The sequence below is a fragment of the Orussus abietinus genome, unplaced genomic scaffold (assembly GCF_000612105.2).
Source record: "Orussus abietinus isolate OABI.00-Male unplaced genomic scaffold, Oabi_2.0 scaffold217, whole genome shotgun sequence".
Lineage (NCBI taxonomy): Eukaryota > Metazoa > Arthropoda > Insecta > Hymenoptera > Orussidae > Orussus > Orussus abietinus.
The window spans coordinates 24933-44680 of record NW_019394360.1 but is presented as its reverse complement, the minus strand read 5'-3'; the positions used below and the strand labels follow the sequence as shown (position 1 = coordinate 44680).

Below are 19748 nucleotides of genomic sequence, written 5' to 3'. Positions count from 1 at the left end.
TGGTTACTCGCTTCCGTCACGAAACCTAGGTAATTCTTACCCCCGAAGGTCTACAGGCCCCTCGTGGAACCTCGGTTGCGCCCCTCGGTGCTCTCGGGAACCTTGGCAAGGGGTTGGCGAAGGCCGAAACCGGCAGCGACTTCGCCGCCGCTTTCGCCGCTAATCCATTTCCGTGGAGTCGGAACTGGAGGCCGCAGGACATATTGATTTCCTTCGCAGACCGGACACCGGCTATTATCGACCAGCTGGAAAGTTCAGGGCTGTCCAGGAAGCGACAATTGCTTGCCTTCGATTTTTTTAAGGGGGTCCGAATCGGTCCCGATCCTGGGAGCCAATTACCGAGTTCATACGATCGACTTTCGTATCCGAAATTCACAGTTTCGAGGACAGACTTGTAATTGTTGACCAATTACGCGAACAGTATTGCCAACTAATAAAGTAGAGGCACTCGCTAGATGACTTGTTAAGGTGATATGAAAGTGTGATATATACATATGAAAAAGTCAGAATGTTTATAAAACTTTTCACTTTATTTATATCATGTTCACGTTGACAAATTTGAAATGATTCGGTGCACCCAGTTCAAAGAAAAGTATCATTGACCCTTCGAATGGCACTTTCACATCCCCTTAAGGTGATATGAAAGTGATATATATACATACCGAAAAGTCAAAATATTTATATCACTTTTCACTTTATTTATATCATGTTCACGTTGACAAGTTTGATATGATTCGATAAAGCCAATTCAAAGAAAAGTATCATTGACCCCTCGAATGGCACTTTCATATCCCCTTAAGGTGATATGAAAGTGTCATATATACATACAAAAAAGGGATATTGCAAACTCGGGAAGAATTTGCCAATCTTTTGATAACAATACTGTCAATTGTTTTATGGTTTTTAATTTCAAAATTTTCAACACAAACAAAGAAGTTTCATAGTTATAGAACAATCCCTGGGAATCTAGAAAATTTCAACGCGGTTTTAATTCTTCCGTTATTATTTCGTTATCTCGTTATTATTTCATTATTATCGCATTATCTTGTTATTATCTCGTTATTTCGTTATTTCGTTCCGGGCAAGTGCAAACGTTTTTCGGGATTTTTCTCAACGACGCTCAGCTGTGTGCATACTTTTTTAGTCTCTCTCTTTCTCCCTCTCACTATCTCTCTCTCTTTCTTCCTTGTAGCAAGGAGACGGACCTTGGGGGGCCGAGGGGCTCTTTTTGCACCTTGAGTACTAACGTTGGTGTCAGTTAACGGTGTGTCGTGTGCGAGAAGTATACGTATACCTATACCGTTTTTGGTTTGTTGTTGCATTGGCGACACTGCGAGTCTCTTGATCGTTAAATCGCCTGATATGAGTTCGACGTCACCGATCGACTTAAGGTGATATGAAAGAGTCACTCAATAAATATATATATCAAAAAGTGAAAATATTGGTACAACTTTTCTCCAAACTGGGTACACCGAATTATCGGAAACTTTAACACGCGATTATGGAGGCTCTAAGGAAGAACGCTCGTGAGATTTCATTTTTCGAAAAAAAAAAAAAAGGTGTTATTCCATTCTTGTCCGAGATAAATACATTTTTTTTTTTTCCGAAAAATGAAATTTTACGTGCATCGCGTTCTTCCTCAGGGCCTCCATAATCTCGTGATGAAGTTTCAAATGATTCGGTGCGCAAAGTTTCGAAAAAAGCTTTGTAAATATTTTGACTTTTTGGTAGGTGTATATGACACTTCTATGTCACCTTAAGGTGGGATGAAAGGGTATGTATGGTGAGTGACTCTTTCATATCACCTTAAGGTGATACGAAAGGGTCAATCTATATATCAAAAAGTGAAAATATTTATAAAACTTTTCTTCAAACTGGGTGCACCGAATAATATCAAAACTTTAACACGTGATTATGAAGGCTCTAAGGAAGAACGCGATGCACATTTCATAAAAAAAAAAAAAAGTTTTCGTTTTTTTACTTATCCCAGATTAGAACAAAACCACATTTTTGTATGAAAAATGAAATTTCACGGGCTCATCCTTAGGGCTTTTATAATCACGTGGTGAAGTTTCAAATGATTCGGTGCACCCAATTTGGAGAAAAGATATAAATATTTTGACGTTTTATGTATACAGAATATGACCCTTTCATATCGCCTTAATTCCATCGATGCTTCCTTCCGCTTCCCTCCACACCCCGGAGGTCTTTGCGAGAGACCTACTTCCGGTCCATGCACTGTAAAAATGCGCGGTTAATTTTTTGATTGTGTAATCTCATTATCATCTTTGCAGTGTGCCGGATTGTCCGACACATCCTCACGTACCGCACACACGGAGAAAAGGGTTCAATTGTTGTCAACTGAAACAATGTTTAGAGAAAACTGAGACCGCTTGATGCATCTACCAGTCATTTCAATTTCGAGATTTCTTAACATGTCACGAATTAACCTTCCAATTGTCTTTTCATTAAGGGGATGTGAAAGTGGCATGAGAGGATCATCAATTGTTTATGAAACTTTTCTTCGTGCTGGATGCCCCGTATAGTTTCAAATTTTACAACTTGGATATGGAAGTCAAATGAAAAGTCCCTCCACCTGTGAAATTTCATATTTCATAAGAAATTTAAAAAAAATTGAAATTTTATGGGTGGAGGGACCTTTCATTTGCCTTCCAGATTAAAGTTGTAAAATTTGAAATGACTCTGTACACCCAGTTCGGAGGAAAGTTTCATAAAGGTGTCTCACGCCATTTTCATATCACAATGCAGGTCTACTCTGACAATGGTTGCAGATTAACCTTTTACATGATTCTTTTCTTGTCTCTGAATAATTTTTACGGTATTTTAATGTGCATGTTAACCGGTATATGCATACTGCGGGCCTTTGGAAATTGAGAAAAATGCTGAGTTTCTTATCATCTTGCCATTGTTGTCAATGAAATAGTTGAAAAGGCAACTGAAATGATTCTTTTTTGTTTCTGAATAATTTTGACGGTATTTTAAAAATGTGCATGTCAACCGGTATATGCATATTGCGGGTCTTTGGAAATTGAGAAAAATTTTGAGTCTCTTATCATCTTGCCATTGTTGTCAACGAAATAGTTGAAAAGGCAACTGAAATGATTCTTTTTTGTCTCTGAATAATTTTGACGGTATTTTAAAAATGTGCATGTCAACTGGTATATGCATACTGCGGGTGTTTGGAAATTGAGAAAAATGTTGTTTCTTATCATCTCGCCATTGTTGTCAACGAAATAGTTGAAAAGACAATTGAATCGCTTTCGCTCCTCCTCGTCGGTGGATTTGACGGGCTTTCGTTATCGGTCCCTCGCCGATTTTGTCTTTTGATGTGTTGCGTGTTTGGTTTTGGTAGACTCGGGAGGGATAAGCCGCGGGCACTCCGATAGTTACTTTTTCTGGGGGATTTCTCCCTAGATAAAGAGTTCCCTAGGCCGCCAAGAGGTCGCCGGAGTGCTCGCGACGCACGCGACCAATCGCGGCACTTTCACGCACTATTTTTCTTTTCTACCTCGACACTTCCCGGGAAAATTTGAAAACCTATGACGGAATTCAATTCATGCGGAGGAAAGTTGGAAGAAAATTCGGGATATCGAGAACATTGGAAAAAAAAAAATAGAAAAATCGGGGAAAACGTATATTAGGAAAATAGTAGTGGAATTAAATTCGATACTAATTCCTGGGTGGAATTGAGAGTCTTCGTGTTAGTAATTTTTCCATATAATTTCCGAATTTCCCTGGGAGGTAAGAACGCGTCGATAACCTGGAAAATGTATGTTGTTAATTTAATTGAATTTATACTGAATTTATACTGAATTTTCCGGAATTTCGTGCGAGCCGTTGCCGGGAAAATGGCAAAAGTACCGTCATTGGTTATTTGGTTTTCCGGGGAAGTCGACATGTCGGCTAGTGCCACGCCGTGGAAATTTGGATTGTTCCAAAGACGCGTTTTCCAGTTTTCACGTTTATATTTTGAATTCCTTTTTTTTTTTCCCATTCATCCACTTATCGTATCGCAAAAATGTGTATCATTGCCTTAGTCACGAGTATTTGTTTGTCAGTGCAGCTCGCAGAGCATTTCGAGTGGTATATTAAATTAACAATGTAAATGTAAGAATTTTTTAAATTATGGAAACCCCGTTCCCGGAACACTCCAAGTTTTTCGGGCGTTTCAATATTTGCACGAGTTCGCGCAAACGCACTAAGATGGGACGAGAAGTTTCCTTTTTCGATGAAATCACGACGTAAAATGTTGCAATTAGTTGCATATAAACTTTAGCCCGAGGGAAAGTGACGTTTCGGAGGTTTGACTTCGACTGATTTTTAATTAACATTCTCCTTAATGTTAAAATATCGTTTTTCCTCTTCTTTCACCACAACTTCTGCAAAGTGACTTCCAGAAGGCTATAAGTAATTTTTGCATAAATTTTTCGAAAAAAAAAAAAATGTATTTTTAATTTGAAGTCTCCTAGAGATCCGAATAATTTCTTTTTCTTGAAAGATCGAAGTCGAGAAAAATATCCGGCCGTTCATTTTTGCATCTTCCCTTAAGACGAAAAAAGAATGATTTCAATTAGTTAATTTGAACATTGAAAACCCGGCGAGAATAGTATTTAGAGAATAAATGAGGAAGAAACGTCAAATAAGATGTCTTCTCTAAAAGACATCTCAAAAAAGACATCTTCTCTATCTACAATATAAGTTCTATACGCACCGATTCGCCACATTTTCCGTCCCTAAAAAGTGCAGAAGAAAGTTCTGGCCTCCATCTTGGTTCGCACTCGCAACTTCAGCACGCAGGAAAAGAAATTTGGTTTATTCAACAAAATCGTTTAGGTCAATTTCATAGAACCTCATCGGTTCGAGTTACGCGAATTTTAATTAACTCGAGCAAACCTAATAGCCCCGATCAACAAAATCGTCTCGGCTTAAATAATTATCTTGGTTCCACATAGAAATATATTTTAGTCGACAGTCCAAATATTTCGGTAAAACGGTACCGTATTTCATGATATATTTCATATGAACTACCGCAACATTTTACACGATCAACCAAAATTGATTAACCAATGAATTTTGTCGTGTCGAATAAATCTTCTCGGTTTAAATAATTCTCTTGATTCCACATAGAAATATATTTTAGTCGGCAGTCCAAATATTTTGGTAAAATTTCGGTATTTCATGATATATTTCATATGAACTACCGCAACATTTTACACGATCAACCAAAAGTTATTAACCAAAGAATTTTCTCATGTCGAATGTTTAGTTATTCCATAGTTGACCCACCGATGAATTTTCCTTGATTCAACCAAATGTTATCCTACGTGCAGACGCGGTGAAAACGCGCGGAGTGCAATTATCTTATCATTTGTTGCATCGCCACAAAGTTGAATCGGCATAAAGAAGCACCGATTAGGTCTTAATTCTTTATTAACCATCCACAATGGCAATCTGTCCATTTCCTCCCAATCGGCTCGTTCCACCGCGTTCAATTTCGCATCGATGCAGCAATTGAAAAGGAACCTTAAGGTTATACGAAAGTGGCATCGAAGAGACAAATCGAACAAGAAACATTTTCCTTTTCAAACCGAATATACCGCATCATTTGGAATTACACCACCAGAATGCAAACGCCCTGAGGAGCGTTCCCGGTAGGCAGGAAATTTTTAAATTTTTTTTCACACGAGATAAAATAACAAGGGAATTTAGAATTGACATTTCCTGGGTGTAAGGACTTCCCTTAGGGTCCCCATATTCACGTGGTGAAGTTTCAGTCGAATCGGTACATCCAGTTCGGAGAAAAGCATCATTTCGTACAGCCTTAAGGGGATGTGAAAGTGTCATCCGAAAGCTCAATCGTTCATGAAACATTTTCACGAACTGGGTGTATCGAATCGTTTGAAACTTTACAACGTGATCATAAAGACCATAAGTAAGGTCCCGACACCCGTGAGATTTCATTTTTTATGAAAGATTTTGGAAAAAATCTATAAACAAAAGAAATTGAAATTTCTTGGATGTTAGAACCTTCCTTACAGCCTCCAAGTTCACGTTGTAAAGTTTGAAACAATTCGGTAGGCTCAATTCGGAGAAAAGTTTCATAAACGAGACCTCTGACGTCACTATCGTACAGCCTTAAGTCGCCCTTAAGGGAGCGGGAGTCGAGGATCACCAGGAGGGAAGTCGACGGGGAGTGGGAAAACGGCGACTGATCTTGATGGCTTCTGTTTCAGGGTACCACCGGGTTACGTGTACCAGTCGCCGTATCTGGCGGCTGCCGCCCCGGGAGGTCTGGTGCCACTGCCGGCTACAGCGACGCAGCTCAGTCACGCCGCGGCCGTCGCAGCAGCGTCCCAGTTCTACGAGTACCAGAACGCCGCGGCGGCCGCGGCCTCCTACCCCGGAGCAGGGTACAACTTTGCCGAGGCCTACCCGTACGGCAGCGCAGCGGCCGCCGGTAGGTGTTTCGAAAGTCCTGCCGCGACGCCGCACCGACCCCAGAAAGTACTACCGCCGCCGTTCGTGTCCGCGCTCCGCAACAACGGTACACCCAGAGATGAGACTTACGATGTAGATTGAAGCTTTTCACGGGGAGAAGTGGTATTAAGGTGATATGAAAGTGTGACATATACACGAGGAAACGTGAAAATATTTATATTACTTTTATCCAAATTGGGGGCACCGAATTATTTGAAATTTCATCAGGAGATTGGGCCCTAAGGAAGAACGCGATGCTCGTGAAATTTCATTTTTTTTACAAAAAAAAAAAAAATTCGGATTTATTTCAGATAAGAACCAAAAAGATATTTTTTTTATTTTCGATAAATGAAATCTCACGGACAGCGCGTTCTTCCTTAGAGTTTCCATAATCACGGGTTAAAGTTTTAGATAATTTGTTGCACCTAGTTTGCAGAAAAGTCTTATAAATCTTTTGACTTTCTGGTATGTATATGTCACACTTTCATATCTCCTTAAGACGTTTCTCTAGCGGGAAACATTTAAATGGTCGCAAGTAATTAATTTCTTTAGTAATTGTTTAGAAAGTGAATTTTTTCATACAATATATTGTACATATTTCAAGCCTTGGGTCCACTTTTCATGGCGGTACTCGTCATTTCTCTTTCGCATGACTCTTACAATGAGTAGATTTTGTAATGATTGCAAATTAGAGGTTCCGTTTGCGTAGTGGGATGGATGTTGCAACGGCGGCGTCGTTTCCTTTCCGCGGTTTGTTTATGGGAAAGTTCTTTGGAGGTTATGGGTGCTCGGAGATAAAAAGAACGTTAATAAGGAGACTTTTGGCTTCTGATCATCCAGAAAAGCATTCCTACCGTTTGGCTCCCCCTTTTCAGTGGTTCTTAACCTTTCTTTCCTGCACAATGAACCAACGGAATCGCATGATTTTATATTGTACTTAGCCTTAATGATAAGAGAGGTTTTGCTTTCCCTCAATCCTTTATTACTGTTTAAAAATGAAAAAAAAAAAATAAAAATTGATTTTCAGCGAATGCAGCCGCAGCGGCGAGTTACGTAACACCTTACACCTACGCCACCCTGCCAGGTGCGGCAGGTTTGCCAGGAGCCACGGCAGCAGGAGCCGCTTTTCCGGGTCTACCTTACCAAACGACGCCCCAGGAGGCGAGGCTCCAGTAGAAGAGACAACGAGCCATCCGAGGGATCCCGACTGTAGCTGCGGCCTCGTAGCGCGCCTTTGGTACACTTGCCGTTTAGTACCGCGCGCCGCCACCGGTGGCGCTGTCTATACCGAAGGAACGGCAGAAGAGCCACACAAGACCCGGAAAAAAGGCAGCCATGGTGGATACGAAGAGTGTACCAGCCCGTTCGTTCTGCGAGGTCGATGTCTCGGGTTTGGAGCCGTCGGATAGGCTCGCGGTTTCCGAAACAGGAACACTTTTAGATACCTTCTTTGGAAGAACCGGGGAACGCCCTTGTCGGAGCCGAAGGCGAGTCTTCGCGTGATCTTTCGAAGATGTCGATTAGAGATAGGCGAGAAACGCCTCGGTTACCTTCTTATCCGACACCTGTCTTCCCTGTTCTCTTCCGTAGGAGCCAAAATTGGCGCTTTCGCGGTGCGTGCGCCTCGGTTTGGACTGCGTCGCTGCCAATCGCCTCCAAAGAGAGAAACTAGTTATACTATTTATGTAAAATACTAGGCTAGTATTGTACGGTAAGCGAAAACGTGGACGCACCGTTGGAGCGGGGACTGGGAACCAAGTAGAGGAGTTTGCCAGGGTTGGGCGATGGTGATGGGCAAATGATAGAGCGAGACCAACGGTACCAGGGTCTTGGTGTTGGTCTTGATCTTGCACGTTCGAGTCTTGGTCTTCGTCTTGGTTGTTGTACTTTTTACCCGAGATCAAGACTGCAAGACCAAAGCCGATTTTGTTCCTCGCTGGTCGCCTTGATTGGTGTTTCTGCCCAACCGTTTACACGGGTTGAAACACCATTACTTGTTTAATTGCATCGAGGCACTGCGAAACGGAAAAAAAAAGGAATTCACGGAACCAAAGAAATATTCCTGGGAATAGTACCGAAGATATTAGGTTAAGGAATAAGTTCCCGCTGTTTTAAGGGGATGTCAAAGTGGCGTCAATCGTTCATGCAACTTTTCTACGACCTGGGTCTACCAAATCGTTTAAAACTTTACAACGTGAATGCGGAGACCCTAGGGTAGGTCCTGAAACTCATGAAACTTGATTTTTTTATAAACAACTTTGAAAACATCTATAAACAAATTTACAAAAAATTGAGAATTTTATAGACGTCAGGATCTTTTTTATAGCTTCCATATTCACGTTGTCGAGTTTGAAACAATTCTATAAACTCTCTTCGGCGAAAAGTTTCATAATTTTATAATCCTCTCCACGCCACATTCACTTCGCCTTAACAGAAAATAACGTGAATAAATTCTGAAGAAACGTTACATCCAATTAATTGCAGTTCATGCGAGCCAATTATTCTTTGAACTTACAAGGTATTCCTTTGGTGCTGTTCAAAGGAAGATTAGGTTTATGGGAAAGTTATGTCGTTTTTTCTTTTCTAAGTATGTGTTCAAAAGCGATAGAAATTTCTTTTGCACCCAATATTTCTATGGTTCAGTGACAGGTCTTTTTTTTTTCTCAGGGTGGTAGTCCGCCGTCCAGACTGCTCTCTCATTTATTTTGGTTCGCCATGGTGCCTCGAGTCCTAAGGTTGAAGCATGTTGATAAGGTTTTACCTTCCTCACGCTCGCGGGATTTCTTATCCACCGGTTGCTTCCTTCCTAGAATATATCAGAGTGGACGGATTCCGCAAGCGTGGTGGACGGCAGCTGGAAACAGTTGGACCTGATGCTTTGGACACGTGGAACTCAACGGTGGAGGCGACAATGGTGATAGGTGACAATGAGGCGATCATGTCTATCACGGGATGAAAGAATTGTGTGGTATGAACGCGCAATTGGTACTAGTGTGTGGTTTGCAAACTCGGCGCACCGTTTACTATTTTAGGAAGACGGTATTCCGTGTTTCTATCCACCATGACGACTATATTCTCCCCGAAGAGCATGCGACACCAACTATACACTACATCAAACGTTCCTCTTCACCTTTAAGCTGTAATTAGACAATTAACCATCAATGTCCATCACAGGATGAAAGAATTGTGTGGTATGAACGCGCAATTGGTACTAGTGTGTGGTTTGCAAACTCGGCGAACCGTTTACTATTTTAGGAAGACGGTATTCCGTGTTTCTATCCACCATGACGACTATAATCTCCCCGAAGAGCATGCGACACCAACTATACACTACATCAAACGTTCCTCTTCATCTTTAAGCTGTAATTAGACATTTAACCATCAATGTCCATCACGGGGTGAAAGAATTGTGTGGTATGAACGCGCAATTGGTACTAGTGTGTGGTTTGCAAACTCGGCGCACCGTTTACTATTTTAGGAAGACGGTATTCCGTGTTTCTATCCACCATGACGACTATAATCTCCCCAAAGAGCATGCGACCCCAACTATACACTGCATCAAACGTTCCTCTTCATCTTTAAGCTGTAATTAGACAATTAACCATTCTCAGGTAGTTGCCATTACACCTGCGGTTGTTAAACAGCTGACCGCTAAGTGATGTTCAATTGCTAGACGGAGTGATTTATGAAATTCCGGTGTGTTCATTTCGGCAACCACACACGAGTCCATTGGATAGGCGTTTAAATCTAGGAGGTGCACATAGCCTTAAGGCGATGGGAAAGTGAGGTCAGAGCGGTCTCGTTTTTTGAAATATTTCTCCCAACTGGGTGTACCGAGACGGGTAAAACTACACCTTGTATATGGAGGCTGCAAGGAAGGTCCTGACAATAGCGAAATTTCAATTTTTTAAAAATTCGTTTATAGATATCTTGGCATTTTTTTTATAAAAAATGAAATTTCATGGGTGTCGGAACCTTCCTTATAGCCTCCATATTCACGTTGTAAGGTTTGGAACGATTCGGGACACCCAGTCCGGAGAAAAGTGTCATGAACTATTGGTTTCTCGGATGCCACTTTCACATCCCCTTAATGAGTGGTGGCCTAAGTGGCGAAACGTTGCTCTCTTCGTCTGCCACTGGTCTAAGGTTTAAAATGGAGGGAGCTTGAGGAAAGTCGATTATTAATGACGATAGTTTCGTTATCCGAGTCGTTGCCTTTTAAAAATCCGTCACAAAGTGTCTTAACCGAAGGCATCGACGAGGTCTCGATGTTCATCCGCGAGTTTGTACCAACTTGACGAAATCATTCGGCCACGAAAAGGGGTTTGTTTCCCTGAGCGCACTTAGAGCGGGATGGTCCAAGGTGAAAACAACGAATTGTCATCTTTTACTCCAAAACTGAAAATAGACATTTCAGGCAGTTCGACCTGCGCAAGTCTTTCGTCTAAAAACTCGAAAGTAGCGCAAGTCTTAAGGCGATGTAAAAGTGGCGTCAAAGAGGTCTCGTTTATGACACTTTCATCGGAACTAGGTGTACCAAATCGTTTCTAACTCTGCCACGTGAATACGAAGGCCCCATTGAAGGTCCCGACATCCTTAAAACGTCACATTTTATATAAAAAATGTAAAAATGTCTATAAACAAATTTGAATAGAATCGAAAATTCGTGGGTGTCAGGACCTTCCTTACAGCCTTCACATTGATATTGTAAAGTTTGGAACGATTCGATATACCCAATTCGATGAAAAGTTTCATAAATGAAATCCCTTTGACGCCACTTAACTCGATAATTTAAGGCGATGTGAAAGTGGCGTCAAAGGGTTCTCGTTTATGAAACTTTTCTCCTATCTGGGAGTACCGAATCATGTCAAACTTCATTACGTGGATATTAAGGCTTTAAGGAAGGTCCTGACACCTATAAAATTTCATTTTTTTATAAACAATTTTTAAAATACCTATAAATAAANTATTATTACCGGTAATATTAGAGGTACCATTAATACCTGTATCGATGTCCCTGAGTCCCTGTTGTCGCTGTTTATCTATTGTTCGATGCCCGACGTGGAATTAGGGAGATTGCTAATCTATCGCCGTCGTGGCCCTCGGGAGAAAAGTTAGGGATGAAAACATGACTCGGTTCTCAGGGAAGGCTCTGCGCTTCCCTCGGGACCTGTCCTATACTCCTAGTATTAGTTTCTGTAAAATACTGTCTCTGTTATATTCATTATTACCCTACAATATATTATTACCGAATAATCTCGAGGGAGAACGGACGTTTCACTTTCGAGCTGCGGGAATCCCCTGTTAATTTCAAGACCAAGATGGCGTGGTAAGTGCCCTGCAAAATCGACTCGTGTTTCCATTCTCTAATGTGCGGAACTAAGGGGATATGAAAGACGCTATGAAATTGAATCGACCTTAGTAAAGTTAAATTCATCTATACCCTTTTTGGTGAGGGGCCGTTTTGAACACTCAAGTGGTAACATAAGATGGCGCGTCCCATTACCGACATTAATATTTATGTTGATACCTTTTACAGTCTACGTTAAAAAGCGTGATTGACTCCTCTGTTTATTCCCTGTGTCGGTGTTTTGTCGTGTTGTCGACGGACATCCGTCCATCATCTCCGGTTATATTACTTGAGTATAAATTCTAAAGGATTTAAGGTGAAGTGAAACCCCATTCAAACCAGTCGATTCGAATACAACACTTTTTTTTTATGGGTATTAGACCAAACTGTCCGAAACTTTGACACATCACTCCTGATCATCTCAGAATTGTCCTGACACGTTCAAAATTTGGATTTTTTTAAAAAAATGTTAACTCTGCTCAGCCTAGAACCAAAATGGCGTCGAGCTCTGATATTTCGATCAATATACAATTATTGAAGGCTCTAATATGAGAGACGAAAGGGTCAGGGTAATTTTACGACAATTTAGAACACTCTGGTAATCGATAAATTCGCATTTGAACGGGATAAAGGCAAAAAAAGTGTTGTATGCGCTTCTATGCTAAAACGATGGTAATACGACGTCTTGGAGGGAAAATTTAATTCACCTGGAAATCACAGATGGCGCAGGGGGTCCCTCTGCAGTCAATTAGGGCCCCAGAAAGCACGAACCCAGAGGGTTTCGGAGTTTTACTTCGATTTCTTTATAATTATTGTACGAAAGCGACAGGTGGAGTATGCCATTTGGTACAATACCCAATATAATTCGACCCAGCTGTCAACATAAAAACGAACGCAACGTTGGCATTTAGAAAAACCTTTGTAGACGTCGATCAAGTTCCTCGACGTGTTTCACTTCACCTTAAAAACACTAGGTGTTTTACAGAACCTTTATGAGCCAATGCTAGGCCACACTCGCGCCATCTCTCGAGAGCTGCTAGTAACGTTACCGGCGTTGAGTAGGTGGGTCTATCAGTCGCAGAGAGATGGCGCCAGGAGCGGCGTCGCCGCGTACCTCGGAAGCTACGCGAGGCCGCGCATCGTTCGATTCACCTCTCTCAGAGAGTAGGGGAGTACATTAAGCGGCGCTATAGGTACCGCTCAGTTATCCCGCGATTATTCGCGCAATCAAACTCCCTGGCCGCTTCGGGCTTTCCGACGGCACGGCAAAAAGGGAGCTTCAGTTTCGACGATCCGCGCTAAGCCTGCGCTCGGGCTCGGCGGGAACCGGCGTCCATGCCGCAGCCAATAATTATACGTCTAGTTTGACTCGACCGATCTCTCACAAGGTTTGTTCGTTTTGCCTAGACTTTCTACACTTTAACGGAAAAGTGTACACTTTGGCGTTCGTTTTGACGGAAGTTACGCAGACGTCGCCGTTCATTTTGCGAGGGCATCTACCCCGAGTGTACACTTTCTCTAAACTTTCAACCCTCGATCCAGAGCGAGGGCAAGACGTTATAAAAGTGTAGGTCGTGAATTCGGCGGGAAATTTGAAGAATTGAAAAGACCGACAAACAGGAAAGTACAAAGTTTCTTCCAAGATTACAACGTAATGTAGATAGAAATAATTATCAATACATTTTCGCCGTGTATGGAACGGTTTAGCGATTTAATTTTCTACGTGGCCTTTGAAAAATTGTACGATCGTTGTTTATTACAAATTATGTATTGATTTGCATTTTATTTATTTACAATTGTTATGTATTCCTGCATCATGTATTATCGTTATCGTCGTTATTTACTAGAAGATGTAATGAAGAAAGCGTTACATCTTCATTTTCATCATAATCCGATTCGAATGGCTCCAAAATTGCATACTATCCCGCTAAATCCGCCATTTTGTACTTTCTTGAGCTTCCTGGCGTTCGGGACGTCGACGAAAGTGTATCTACCCTTCTGCACCTTTCAAGAAAAGTGTAGTACCCTCGTTACCCTCGAGGATAGAAAGTACCGAAAGTGCATCATAATTTACTAGAAGATGTAATGAAGAAAGCGTTACATCTTCATTTTCATCATAATCCGATTCGAATGGCTCAAAAACCGCACACTATCCCGCTATATCCGCCATCTTGTACTTTCTTCAGCTTCCTGGCGTTCGGGTCGTCGACGAAAGTCTATCTACCCTTCTGCACCTTTCAAGAAAAGTGTAGTACCCTCGTTACCCTCGAGAGTACAAAGTGCAGAAAGTGCATCATAATTTGCTAGAAGATGTAACGAAGGAAGCGTTACATCTTCATTTTCATCGTAATCCGATTCGAATGGCTCAAAAACCGCACACTGTCCCGCTATATCCGCCATCTTGTACTTTCTTGAGCTTCCTGGCGTTCGGGACGTCGTCGAAAGTGTATCTACCCTTCTGCACCTTTCAAGAAAAGTGTAGTACCCTCGTTACCCTCGAGTGTAGAAGTGCAGGTAACCCGAACAAACCTACACCAAGGACCAAGACCTTGGACGTATTTCCCGCCGAACGACACCTTCTGGTCGCGGGTTTTCAAATCAGAGATTTCTTTATGCGCAATTATCGGAAAAAGAAGTCCAATCCAATTGTCCGGAAACGCGGTGGATGGTTCTGCGAAGTGCCGCACTGGCGTTGGCGTCGCACAGTGTCGAAAATCACGGAAAAGCTTAGGAAAATGTCAAAAATGAAATATCTATCGTGGAACTGAAAAATGTGCCAAAGAAAATATTTAAGGTCTCATAAGGTATTATATTACATTACAAGGTATTATAATATATCAATTTAAGGTGTGAAATTAAAAGAACGTTAGAAGGACTTTAAATATCGATACATCACGTTAGGGTGTTCTTCGGCTAGTTTTTCAGTTATTAATTTTTAATACCTGAATGGTGAATAATTCAAGGTAGGACTGATGAAATGTAATATAGAAATACTATAATTTGACGTTCAGGCAGACAAATCGTTTTGACCAGCCTTTCCGTCATTTTCGACAAGGTGCGTCGACGTGGGGCGACCGAGTCTCTTTACGTCCACGTGGTATCAGTGCTCTTCGAAAATATCTCCTCGTATCGAAAGGCGTGCATCTGTTATATAGTAGTATCACGGATTAGGGTACATAAGTACACGACGGAGAGTCTATTACTGAATTTAGTTCAGATTACTGTCTTGCTTTGATGGAAGGAGCGAATCGAGTTAGGGCTTCTGACCTTGGACGCCGTTCCTCCCGAGTGATCTCTTCCGGTCCCCGATTTCCAAAACCGATCTCATGTATTAGGTTAAAGAATGTGTTCACACCGTTTAAATTACATTAAGTTGCGTTACAAATTTCGGCAATTTTTTATTCAACCTAATATCTTGAAATTTAGGGTTCTGCGAGATTTATTATTGATATTAAATAGAATGTTCCTCTCGAGTAATCACTTCCGGTCCCCGATTTCAAAATCGACTCGATATATTAGGTTCAAGAATGTGTTCACACCGTTTTAATTACGTTACGTTGCATTACAAATGCCTGGAATATTTTATTTAACCTAATATCTTGAAATTTAGGGTTCTGCGAGATTTATTATTGATATTAAATAGAACGTGGCGTTTGGCTCGATTTAAGATCTTTATACTTCGTGTGGGCTGGATATAACGAAAGAGTTTGGTATAAAGAATGTTTAAAAATATTTTACGTTATTAGTGCGTTTACGCCGGTGGTGATTACCTTGGAATTGCGTGGAATTGTAATTCTAATTGTTGGAATTAAGTATGATTTTATTATGATTAAGTTATTCCTGGATCTAATGGTCTAATTCCTGGATCTATTATGATTAAGTTATTCCTAATCGATGATTCAAACCCGCGGTCAAACTCTAATCGCGAGTTCAGTGATCTCCGATTAGGGATTTTAACTCGAGTATTAGCGCAATCAGCTCTTATTGTGATTACAGTGCAGAATGTTAGTAGTTTCTTGGAGATAGGATTTCTTACGACAAATCTCTCAGTTAGCGTCTGATTAGATCTCATAGATTTGATAAATTAGAGGTTTTAATCTTGAACCAAAGTAGAATTTCATAGATTTATGGGGTAAATTAGATGTTTTCTTTCAAACTCGGTCGGTTACTTTTGAATCCTAGCAATTATATTTATTTGTCGTTAATTAATGTTTATACCAAGCATCAAGTCGTTCGAGTTAGACGCAACATTTCTTACAAAAAAAGTTATATAATCTCCGTTAATACTTTCAATATCTGAAACCAACTCAATACGTGAAAAATTTTTTTTTTCGCTAAATCGTCTCCATTTTATAGAAAATTGTCACATAGACGCGGCACGATTCTCAGGGAATTAATTTCCCTGGAGCCAAGGAATTTACCTGGTAAGAAATGCATTTAGATATGCAAATAACTCTCGCCTGGAAAATAAACTTTCGCTTAATGTACGAGTGGCACCAAAATGCTTTCGCTTGACCTGCCGCCATTTTGGCTCGAGTAAAGTTTATCGAATCCGTAAAACGAAGGTCTTCGTGATCTACAGATCGAGTTCATTCGATATCCCGGGGACCCGTTTATCTCTTTGTTTTTTGTCTCATATCGTGTCGTCTCGTCTTGTCGCACGTGTTGGCGTCGCGACGCTACTTTGATAGGTTGACATCCACGTTCTATCTAATAGCCTCGTCACTTGATTTGTAGAAGTGCCTTATGGGGCTATGTTCTTTTCTACTCTTCATCCACGTAAAATTGTACACCTTAACCCTTTGAACACGGAGCCATTTCGACATACGGTCGAAATTCGTCTGACCGTGCAGGCAATATTGGACCAAACGTCGGGCGCCTTTAGGCGCTCTTAGTAGAATTTAATTTTTTATAACAAATTTTAGGAACATCTATGAAGAAATTTCATGAATTTCAGGACTTTTCTTATAGTCTCCATATGCAATTTCATAATATAATGACCCTTTCATATCACTTTAACATTGGTAAAAGGTATAAAATATTGACTATAATGTGAAAAAAAAAGTGCGAAATATCGTGCGTTATCATAAATTTAACGGGGAATTAGTATATCACGCCGTGAACTTCATTTTTCATATTTCGGCCGGTTTTTCTTCATTTTCATGTAATGCTTATCTTACGTGGGCACCGGATACATCTTTAAAGATGGATTTTTAGGACCCCTTTGAATCGCAAATCGAGGTTAATCGTTCATGACCTATCCTGGTCATGCACTGTACGAAACTCGTGATGCAACGTCCAGGGACACAAGGTAAACGGCATGAGTCCACATTGTAATTACGACTAACGAGACCACTAATAATGCGACTCGTACGCTGGGACGAAGGGAAATACGATCTGTTCCAAACAGCAATGATCTACTTCGCGATCAGCAATGATTGAGTAATACTCATAGCCAAGACACGAGGTGGCAATACAAGGAGTGGCGCAAATTTACCTGAATTACTTTTACCAAGAAAAATTACTTTGTAAAATGTAATCCCCGGTCTAAATGTACTTGGCGAGAGTTTTTGCACCCCACTACTTTCGTTGAGTTTAAAATTACTAACGCATTTATTCCTGGGTAGGTTCATGTAAAGCAACCCTGCGTCGAAATGTACTTGGTGCGAAGTGTTCTATACCGAAGGTGGTTCTGGGGACTCTACTTTTCGTGCCTTTGGGTGGGAAGAAACCTGAGGGATTGAGTAATACTCATAGCCAAGACACGAGGTGGCAATACAAGAAGCGACGGAAAATTGCCTGAATTACTTTTACCGAGAAAAATTACTTTGTAAAATGTAATCCCCGGTCTAAATGTACTTGGCGAGAGTTTTTGCACCCCACTACTTTTGGGGAGTTTAAAATTATCAATGCATCTACTCCTGGGTAGGTTCACGTAAAGAAACCCCGCGCCGAAATGTACTTGGTGCGAAGTGTTCTATACCGAAGGTGGTCCTGGGGACTCTACTTTTCGTGCCTGTGGGTAGGAACAAACCCGAGGGGATTAACAACCTGGCTTATATAGTTTACAACCGCTTTATCCATTAATTGATTAGACTTCGATTCTCGCGCAGCTTATCGCGCAGCTGCATCTTTTAATAGGCATCGTTTATCGCAAGTATTCTTTTGTCAACAAGTTGTGACGGGCTGGGCGATACTCATGTTGTTGTTCTCGGGTCTGGGTCTTGTTCCCTTCATTTCATTTTTTATAAAATTCATTTTTAAATCTCCATAAACATATTTTATAAATATTTAAATTTCACGGGGGTCAGGACCTTTTTTTATTGCCTCTATATGTAGGTTGTAACGAGGAAGGTTTCATAAACACCTCTTTGACACCACTCTTTCACATTACCTTAAGTTTTGTTAGGTTAAACAGTTTTATTTGGTTAAACGTTGGATAATTTTACGTAATTTCTTTTTTTTTTCATTATTTAGCATTATTTTTCTGGCGGCTTGTTGAAGTCCATAGCCACTAGTCCTCGTTTGATATTCATCTTGAGGATGATCGTTGTTGGCCGCATAGGTGGCGGGGCCGCCAATACCTCCTCCGTTATCACGAGAGTCACGTGAGGTGGAACGAGTAAAGAACACCTTCCAAGCTGCAATGAGCAGTGAAGAGGGGAAGGAGAGATAGAGAGGAGGAGACGCGAGATGACCCGCTTTCGAATCGGAGGTCGAATGGAGACTCCTAGACCTCCTTCCGCGTCGCCTTCTGATCTCGACGATCTTCTTTATCTCTCGGTTCTCTTCGTTTTTAGGTTAGTTTCGGTTTTGTTTCATGTCCGCCATTTTGCTTCTGTACCTTATACGTTGTTTTCTAATCTCGACGATGTTCTTTATCTCTCGGTTCTCTTCGTTTTTAGGTTAGCTACGGTTTTGCTTTATTTCCGCCATTTTGCTTCTGTACTTTATGCGTTATTTTCTAATCTCGACGATCTTCTTTATCTCTCGGTTCTTTTCGTTTTTAGGTTAGCTACGGTTTTGCTTTATTTCCGCCATTTTGCTTCTGTACTTTATGCGTTATTTTCTAATCTCGACGATCTTCTTTATCTCTCGGTTCTTTTCGTTTTTAGGTTAGCTACGGTTTTGCTTTATTTCCGCCATTTTGCTTCTGTACTTTATGCGTTATTTTCTAATCTCGACGATCTTCTTTATCTCTCGATTTTCTTCATTTTTAGGTTAGCTTCGGTTTTGTTTCATTTTCGTCATTTTGCTTCTGTACCTTATATGTTGTCTTCTAATCTCGCTGATCTTCATTATCTCTCGACTTTAGGTTACTTCCAGTTTTCACTATATTCTGCCCATATCTATTTGTCTTTGCTCGACTTCTACCATTTTGTTTTTCTACCTTATACGTTACCTTTTAGTCTCGACGATCTTTTTTGTCTCTTAATCTTCATGTTTCTTGTGATTTCCATTTTCCGAGTTATCCGAGGTACCTTATCAAGAAACTCGATAGAGTTTCGAGTCAAATACATTTTTGAGCGAGAAATTCGCAGCGTCGTGTGCCGAGATTGTTTCTTGTTTGATCTTTGCTCGTTAACCCTTATCACTCCAACCGGCAGTAATGCTGCCAACTTCTAATACACTTCTAATAATTCTAAATTCATTTTCTATTATTAATTCTAAAATTCTCGGAGAGATAAGGGTTAATATTGGCTTTCTGCCGTCTTCAATGCTTTCCCTTGGTTTCTCTTCTTCATTTCGTCCTCTCTCTTTCCAATACCATTATCTCTAGTTGTTCCTTATCTACACCGCATAATTCATCATTTCGATCGTTTCTTCTTGCGTTTCCTTATCAATGTCATCTCCACTGCCTTTGTTCGCCTTCTTCTGACTTGTTTTTAGTCGTCCATAT

The 19748-nt window shown here is 40.9% G+C and overlaps 1 protein-coding gene across 2 annotated transcripts in view; it reads left to right on the top strand.

Moving 5' to 3' along the window:
• LOC105702240 (RNA-binding protein 24) overlaps positions 1-11205 on the top strand; it is a 36902-nt gene extending 25697 nt beyond the window's left edge. For both annotated transcript variants that reach the window (XM_023432009.1, XM_023432008.1), the window contains 2 exons: positions 6255-6478; positions 7526-11205. In XM_023432009.1, the coding sequence (XP_023287777.1) occupies positions 6255-6478; positions 7526-7674 (373 nt within the window). In that variant the 3' untranslated portion in view covers positions 7675-11205. The remainder of the gene's footprint in view (positions 1-6254; positions 6479-7525) is intronic.
• The last annotated feature ends 8543 nt before the right edge of the window (positions 11206-19748 follow it).